This window comes from Entelurus aequoreus, linkage group LG16, assembly GCF_033978785.1.
Source record: "Entelurus aequoreus isolate RoL-2023_Sb linkage group LG16, RoL_Eaeq_v1.1, whole genome shotgun sequence".
Lineage (NCBI taxonomy): Eukaryota > Metazoa > Chordata > Actinopteri > Syngnathiformes > Syngnathidae > Entelurus > Entelurus aequoreus.
Window position 1 is genome coordinate 47,187,001 of NC_084746.1, and position 9,452 is coordinate 47,196,452.

The window sequence follows — 9,452 nt, forward strand, 5'->3', positions numbered from 1 at the left end:
CAGCAGTTCCTGTGAGAGGTGGTTGTTCCTGAGTATTCACAACCACCAACAATGCGGGTAATGGGGATTAATCTATTCTGCCTATGAAGCCCTCTAAATAATCCAAAACCGCCAACATTTACATGCCATAATCTGCATATTGTCGACGTATTCGTTTAATCTGGAACCAGAAGGTGTTTGAAGAGGACACGATGCGTAAACTTAAAATCAGAAGTATTTATTCCCGATTGGACACAATTCTAATACAATTTGTCTGAGCGCTATCTGTCCATAGTATCAACACGGCGACTTACACAGGGCAGTCCGGACGCGCCCTTCTCCTCGCGCTCTTACAATATATGAATATGCAATGAGGTGTCTGCTTCCATGAGTGGAATCTTCCTTTGCTTTCTCTTTCCTGGACTCCGACTTCATATCTGGTGTTGTCCTTCAGACCTCGGCAAAGAAGCCACGTCAACAGTGGCAAGAATGTGGGCGATAAGAGTGAGTGTGCGTAGGCATGAACTTGGACCCAGTTTCAACTCAAACTGAATATATGATTAGTTGCACGGCCTATTCTAAGCATATCTATACTAAACATTTCTTAATCACTTCAATCCTTCATTATCTTAAAGGCCTACTGAAATGATTTTTTTTTTATTTAAACGGGAATAGCAGATCCATTCTATGTGTCATACTTGATCATTTCGCGATATTGCCATATTTTTGCTGAAAGGATTTAGTAGAGAAAATCGACGATAAAGTTCACAACTTTTGCTCGCTGATAAAAAAAAAGCCTTGCCTGTACCGGAAGTAGCGTGACGTCACAGGAGCTAGTATTCCTCACAATTCCCCATTGTTTACAATGGAGCGAGAGAGATTCGAACCGAGAAAGCGACGATTACCCCATTAATTTGAGCGAGGATGAAAGATTCGTAGATGAGGAACGTTATAGTGAAGGACTTGAGAGGCAGTGATGGACGTATCTTTTTTCGCTCTGACCGTAACTTAGGTACAAGCTGGCTCATTGGATTCCACACTCTCCTTTTTCTATTGTGGATCACGGATTTGTATTTTAAACCACCTCGGATACTATATCCTCTTGAAAATGAGAGTCGAGAACGCGAAATGGACATTCAGGGCCTTTTATCTCCACGACAATACATCGGCGAAATGCTTTAGCTACGAGCTAACGTGATAGCATCGTGCTTTAACTGCATATAGAAACAAAAAAAATAAACCCCTGACTGGAAGGATAGATAGAAAATCAACAATACTATTAAACCGTGGACGTGTAAATACACGGTTAATGCTTTCCAGGCTGGCGAAGGTTAACAATGCTGTGCTAACGACGCCATTGAAGCTAACTTAGCAACCGGACCGCACAGAGCTATGCTAAAAACATTAGCTCTCCACCTACGCCAGCCAGCCCTCATCTGCTCATCAACACCCGTGCTCACCTGCGTTCCAGCGATCGGCAGAAGGACGAAGGACTTCACTCGATGCGTTTGGCGGCCCGGAGACTTAGGAAGTCAAGGTGAGGTCGGCGGCTAGCGCGTCTGCTCTCCAACAAAGTCCTCCTGGTTGTGTTGCTGTAGTCCGCTGCTAATACACCGATCCCACCTACAACTGTCTTCTTTGCAGCCTTCATTGTTCATTAAACAAATTGCAAAAGATGTCCAGAATACTGTGGAATTATGAAATGAAAACAGAGCTTTTTGTATAGGATTCTACCGGGTACCATTACTTCCGTTACTCTGACTTCGTCACGCGCATACGTCACCATACCGCGACGTTTCAGCCGGATATTTCCCGGGAAATTTTAAATGTCACTTTATAAGTTAACCCGGCCGTATAGGCATGTGTTGCAATGTTAAGATTTCATCATTGATATATAAACTATCAGACTGCGTGGTCGGTAGTAGTGGCTTTCAGTAGGCCTTTAATTACATCCCAACATAATATATCCCAGCATTATTAACCAAACTATACCAACATTGTTATTGTAGGAACTACTTTTCTGGCATAGCGATACAGCGCCTTACTCACAAAACAATGCGAGAGGACAACAATCTGTACTGACTGAGAAACAAGAAGAATTATATGAACTACCACAGACAACAAAATTATCTGAAATGTTGGTCCATGTTTGATGTTTTGTTTGAGATTGTGTACATAGCTGTGATATCAATCACTATGTGCTCCATAAATCAGAATCAATAGTATGTTGACTTACTTGATGTATAGTTGTATGTCTACAGCCGGCCTGGGGCGTCTTTTCCAGTTGATTTTGGTTGAGTGAAAACAAGTTTCTACCACAATTGGCGCAAACAATTCTTCATACCATCTGATCCAATCAGTGTATGTAGTTTCGTTAAATACACAAGTATTTATGTAGTTGATATATTCCCTGATAGAATGTGTATCCCCTGCTGCGGTTCTGACTCTGATGTTTCACCCTCCCTTACCCACTCAGCTTTTAGATATCTCTTCAGGCTCAAAAATAGAAGCTTCTGTATCCTCATTTGTCCCACAGTGGTCGTCGTAGTCATTAGTGGTAGCAAACACAGAACACGCTGTTGTGAGTTTTGACAGAATAAGCTTAAGCATTATGGTAATACTAAAATTACCAAAATAATGTAACTATTACATAAGTATTTATCATGAATGTTATATTTTTACAACATGTTCAAAAGTTTGGGGTCACCCAAACAATTTGGTGGAATAGCCTTCATTTCTAAGAACAAGAATAGACTGTCGAGTTTCAGATGAAAGTTCTCTTTTTCTGGCCATTTTGAGCGTTTAATTGACCCCACAAATGGGATGCTCCAGAAACTCAATCTGCTCAAAGGAAGGTCAGTTTTGTAGCTTCTGTAACGAGCTAAACTGTTTTCAGATGTGTGAACATGATTGCACAAGGGTTTTCTAATCCCCAATTAGCCTTCTGAGCCAATGAGCAAACACATTGTACCATTAGAACACTGGAGTGATAGTTGCTGGAAATGGGCCTCTATACACCTATGTAGATATTGCACCAAAAACCAGACATTTGCAGCTAGAATAGCCATTTACCACATTAGCAATGTATAGAGTGTATTTCTTTAAAGTTAAGACTAATTTAAAGTTATCTTCATTGAAAAGTACAGTGCTTTTCCTTCAAAAATAAGGACATTTCAATGTGACCCCAAACTTTTGAATGGTAGTGTATATAAAATGTTAAGGTTTTTGGATGTTTTTAGAGAGCTCTATAATAATAATAATAACAAAAATAATGGATTCAATTTATAAAGCGCTTTCCTAGACACTCAAATCACTTTACAGAGAACTGAAGTTAAAGGTAAAGTACCACTGATAGTCATACACACACTAGGTGTGGTGAAATCACCCTCTGCATTTGATCCATCACCTTGTTCCACCCCCTGAGAGGCGAGGGGAGCAGTAAGCAGCAGCGGTGGCCACACTCGGGAATCATTTTGGTGATTTAACCCCCAATTCCAACCCTTGATGCTAAGGAGGGAGGTAATGGGTCCCATTTTTAATAGTCTTTGGTATGACTCAACCGGGGTTTGAACTCACGACCTACCCGATCTCAGGACGGACACTCTAACCACAAGGCCACCGAGCAGGTCAAAACCCATCATTCATTCACTTCACATTAATTGATGGTGGTGAGCTACCTTTGTAGCCACAGCTGCCCTGGGGTAGACTAGGATGGCGGGAGCTTGAATCGAATCTGGAACCCTCAAGTGGAAGGCGCAGCTGCTCTACCATCTGAGCCACTCCGCTCCAACGCCATTTATAGGCTTAATAGGTGGATCCCAATTACCTGCATTGTTAGCCTCTACCTATTAGCAGTTGTTTGCTATGTACAACGCACAGAACAAAGGTGAAGACATGTTTTTGTCCCACATAGGATTGTGGATGATATGGGAGAGTACCGTAATTTCCGGACTATAAGCCGCTACTTTTTCCCCTCGTTCTGGTCCCTGCGGCTTATACAAGGGTGCGGCTTATTTACGGCCTGTTCTTCTCCGACACCGACGAAGAGGATTTCGGTGGTTTTAGTACGCAGGAGGAAGACGATGACACAATGATTAAAGACTGACTTTTCATATACCGGTAGGCTGGTTATTTTGATAACGTACAGGCGAGCACTTTGTATTACTTTGCACCGTTGTATTATTTGTACTCTGCACGAATGCTGTTTGCCATGTCAAAGATGTGAAAGTTTGATTGAATGATTGAAAGATTTATTGTTAATAAATGGGACGCTCTGCGTTCCCAAACAGTCATCTCTGTCCCGACAATCCCCTCCGTGGTAGCAGGAACCCCTATATACTACGGTAATTACACATCAAAACCCTGCGGCTTATAGTCGGGTGCGGCTTATATATGGAGCAATCTGTATTTTCCCCTAAATTTAGCTGGTGCGGCTTATAGTCAGGTGCGGCTTATAGCCCGGAAATTACGGTACATTAGATTGTTGAAATGGTAGCAAGCACTTTAATGACATTTACTCAAGACTACGTACCAAAATATGTGTCACAATTTCTTCTTATAACTGTGTAGGTGCGTCTAGCTCTGACGAGTCAAGAGTTCATCGCCATCAACGTATTGACCAATCACCTGGTGCTCAACTGCGGCAAATGCCTGGAAATGGTCACGTTTGCTACCCGCGTGATTAACCACATGACAGCAAATTGCGTGTCAGGATATTGCAACATCATCGCCCGTCCTCGCCTCCCCTCTACCATCCTGATGGCGATCGGTGGTAGGAATGGGCGTAATCCAGCACACCGCATTGAAGCCTATGATGTGCACGCCAACTGTTGGGGCTACCTGGTCGACAGTATGGATCAGCCCCGTTCTTACTGCGGCGCCGCCTTTCTTAATGACTGCATCTACTGTCTGGGTGGCTTTGATGGTGCGGAACATTACAACACCGTCAGCCGCTTTGACCTGAACACACGCACCTGGCAGGAAGTGGCACCCATGCACCATCGCCGCTGCTACTTGAGTGTAACTGTGCTAGACGGTTGCATCTACGCAATTGGAGGTCATGACGGACGAGTACGACTAAAGACTGCAGAGTACTACTCACCTGAAACCAACCAGTGGACTCTTATTGCTAGTATGAACGAACTGAGGAGTGACGCCAGTTGCACGGCCCTCAAGAACAAGGTAGGCGGAGCTATGATATGTGTTTGTATTTTGCTAACCTACTTTAATCTGCCAGTAAAACTTCTTGGTTCCAGGTTTACATTTGCGGTGGTTTTAATGGAAATGAGTTCTTGCAAACAGCAGAATATTACAGCCCAGAAACCAATGAGTGGACAATGATAACGCCAATGAGCAGCCGTCGCAGTGGCATTGGAGTCGTCGGGTTTGCTGATCACATTTATGCAGTAAGTAGCACAATTTGTTACCTCTAAAACACAGCTGCATCTCCCCTGCCTTGTTTTCGGCCGGGAACGCCTGTATGCAGCCTCCCGTTGGCGGTGTGGTGGGCCCGGTCCTGGGGGCCAGCCTGCCTGCGTGGGGCCGGTGGTTCCTTGTTGCCCGAAGTACCACACTTTCTGTTTTGGTTGGGGTCTTCTGGGTGGCTGGAGCTGTGCTTTGGCCTGCTGCACATACTGGGTAAAAAATATACATGCTATACAATATATATGTGTATATGTACGTACATATGTACGTACATACATGCAAGACTTAGACTTCCTTATTTTTGTCATTCAAATTTGAACTTTACAGTACAGATAAGAACGACGTTTCGTTGCATTAGCTCATGGTAGTGCAGGATAAAATAGCAATAAGGTGCATATATGCACTACCGTTCAAAAGTTTGGGGTCACATTGAAATGTCCTTATTTTTGAAGGAAAAGCACTGTACTTTTCAATGAAGATAACTTTAAACTAGTCTTAACTTTAAAGAAATACACTCTATACATTGCTAATGTGGTAAATGACTATTCTAGCTGCAAATGTCTGGTTTTTGGTGCAATATCTACATAGGTGTATAGAGGCCCATTTCCAGCAACTATCACTCCAGTGTTCTAATGGTACAATGTGTTTGCTCATTGGCTCAGAAGGCTAATTGATGATTAGAAAACCCTTGTGCAATCATGTTCACACATCTGAAAACAGTATAGCTCGTTACAGAAGCTACAAAACTGACCTTCCTTTGAGCAGATTGAGTTTCTGGAGCATCACATTTGTGGGGTCAATGAAACGCTCAAAATGGCCAGAAAAAGAGAACTTTCATCTGAAACTCCACAGTCTATTCTTGTTCTTAGAAATGAAGGCTATTCCACAAAATTATTTGGGTGACCCCAAACTTTTGAACGGTAGTGTAAATAAATAGATTACTGTACAGATAAATATATTGCACTTTTTCATATGCATCCATGTTTATGGATGTATGTTATATTGTCTTTATATTCCAGCAAGTTAATCCATTTTTGGGCGGAATTGAGGGGATTATTATGATGCGTTCAAGAGTCTGATGGTCTGAGGGAAGAAGCTGTTACAGATCTGCTACGGAGGCTGCGGAACCTTTTTCTAGAGTCCAGCAGTGAAAACAGTCCTTGGTGGGGGTGGGAGGAGTCTCTGCAGATTTTCTGAGCCCTGGTCAGGCAGCGGCTTTTTGCGATCTCCCGGATAGGAGGAAGAGGAGTCCTGATGATCTTTTCCGCCGTCCTCACCACTCTCTGGAGAGACTTCCAGTCTGAGGCACTGCAGGCTCCAGTCCAGACAGAAATGCAGTTGGTCAGTAGGCTCTCGATAGTGCCTCTGTAGAATGTGGTGAGAATGGTGAGAGGGAGCTACAAGGGGGTGTAACGAGTCGTTTTCACAACAATTTAATACAAATCATAATTCGAGGTTGCCAATACGATTCAGGGATGATATTAGTTTATGTAGAACGATAAAATCCAAAACGACAAAGTGAGCTGAAATCGATTGACTTAACTTTTTTGCCATTTTTGCCTTCTACCAGTGTGACTGAAGTAAATACTGAATAGACATTGCAGGTGAAGTTTTGTATGTTATTATTTATTGTATATATATTATATATATATATATATATATATATATATATATATATATATATATATATATATATATATATATATATATGAGGTGGCAACTTGTCCAGGGCGTATCCCGGCTTCTGCCCGAGTGCAGCTGGGATAGGCTCCAGCACACCCGCGACCCCAAGAGGGACAAGCGGTAGAAAATGGATGGATGGATATACCGTAATTTCTGGACTATAAGCCGCACCTGACTATAAGCCGCACCAGCTAAATTTAGGGGAAAATACAGATTGCTCCATATATAAGCCGCACCCGACTATAAGCCGCAGGGTTTTGATGTGTAATTAGCGTAGTATATAGGGGTTCCTGCTACCACGGAGGGGATTGTCGGGACAGAGATGACTATTTAGGAACGCAAAGCGTCCCATCTATTAACAATAAATCTTTCAATCATTCAATCAAACTTTCACATCTTTGACATGGCGAACAGCATTCGTGCAGAGTACAAATAATACAACGGTGCAAAGTAATACAAAGTGCTCGCCTGTACGTTATCAAAATAACCAGCCTACCGGTATATGAAAAGTCAGTCTTTAATCATTGTGTCATCGTCTTCCTCCTGCGTACTAAAACCACCGAAATCCTCTTCGTCGGTGTCGGAGAAGAACAGGCCGTAAATAAGCCGCACCCTTGTATAAGCCGCAGGGACCAGAACGAGGGGAAAAAGTAGCGGCTTATAGTCCGGAAATTACGGTATATGTATGTAGACCTTGCCAAAGTTTAACTTAACCAAACACTCATAGGACTATGTGATCAAGATAGTAATCCAAAAATCACGAAAGGAATTGGAAAAGTCGGCATAAACGAAACTTGAAAAATGCTCTGGTGGCAATGCACGCTCTGCCAAAAGATTGCATGCCTCCTTCTTTTATTTTGACTTTCTCCCCCCACCTGACCACAGCTGCTTCCAGAGGGAAGTGGGTCGTAAACAGCGTTGCCTTTGGTTACCGAACAGTTTAAAAGGAGAGGTCGTAGAACAGTTCAAAAAGAGTTCCATAAAATAGTTCAAAAAGAGTTCCAAAATGGTGGTTTATATTTTGTCAATCAAAATCATGCAAAAGCTCAGAGTCCAGGGCAGCCCAGTGCCCCCAAATACGGGAAGACATGCTGAGAGTCTGATGGGTAGGACAGAATCGAGTATCCAATGACTGTCTAGTTTTGCTGCAGTGGAACAAACCCACTCTTTGCTGCCCCATTTAAGGTTTTGGACGATGAGCATCAACACTAGTGCTCTGCGACATTATAGGAACGAACGAGAAGCATGAGTGACCTGTGATAAGTAGCTGATTCTGAACAAAAGTTGAAAGCTTTTTTAGGGGAGCTGAGCTTTCTTTGGAGTCTCAAAGCAATCACCACTCCTATGCAGTGTTTTGCTACGAATGGTAGCAAGACACCATGATTGTGTTAAGAATCTTGTTACATGTTCTCAGTTCTGTATTTGCTCCTAAAGGTTGGAGGTTATGATGGCGACATACGTCTGGCCAGCGCAGAGGCTTATAACCCCCAGACTAACAACTGGATAATATTACCACCCATGGAGTGCCCACGAAGCAACTTTGGCATTGAAGTAGTTGAGGATCGCCTTATTGTTGCTGGGGGTTACAATGGCGTCTCCCCAACCAAGCTTGTAGAGTACTATGACCTAACAACTGGTCTTTGGTCTCCAGCCAGCGACATGGGGGTCTCCAGAAGTGGCTTGACATGCTGTGTGATGTCTGGACTTGGCAACATAACACAATATGCTATGCTTCGAAACGATCTACCTTTGCTACTATTGGAAGACAATACGCAGGATACGTCGGATTGGTCCAACCACGCTATAAACTCTGAAATTGACTGAAAAGCATCTGCACCAATGCATAAAAAGAAGAGTGAAGAATGGAAAACTTTCACAAAACTGTATTTTATTCAATGGCGTTCATATGTATGCACAATAACAAACATTCAAATATCCCATCCATGGATCAATAAAGTCTAATGTTTTTAGCTTTTTTGCCTTTTATTTTCTAAAGTGCATTTTCTTAATAGTTTTGTTTTGAAATGCTCTGTGACAGTGTGTGGACTATATGCTTGGTTATATACAAGCTTTTATTTTGACTTGCATAGTGACACCAAAGAGCCTGGTAGCCACATTGGAAATCAGGGGCCGTACTTATCAAGCTTCTTAGAATGACTCCTAAGAAGTCTGCTAAGAGTTGACTTAAGAGTAAATAAATTCTTCGCTGAAAGCTGCACTTAAAAGTTAGTTATCAAGCGTCTTACTCACACTTTCAGCGAAGTGTAGGACTGAATCTTAAGTGTCACACTCAGAGCTGAATTACGACATTACTATGTGCCGTAAACGGAATTTTAGGTGACGTCATTTCTGTGTCCATAGAAATG

General features: G+C 42.5%; 1 protein-coding gene across 1 annotated transcript in view; it reads left to right on the plus strand.

Annotated features, from left to right (window-relative positions):
- Positions 1 to 8,976, plus strand: part of LOC133631108 (kelch-like protein 10) — an 11,494-nt gene extending 2,518 nt beyond the window's left edge. The window contains exons 3-5 of the mRNA XM_062023155.1: positions 4,549 to 5,160; positions 5,235 to 5,384; positions 8,521 to 8,976. Coding sequence (XP_061879139.1) covers positions 4,549 to 5,160; positions 5,235 to 5,384; positions 8,521 to 8,910 — 1,152 coding nt within the window. The 3' untranslated portion in view covers positions 8,911 to 8,976. The remainder of the gene's footprint in view (positions 1 to 4,548; positions 5,161 to 5,234; positions 5,385 to 8,520) is intronic.
- Positions 8,977 to 9,452: the final 476 nt, after the last annotated feature.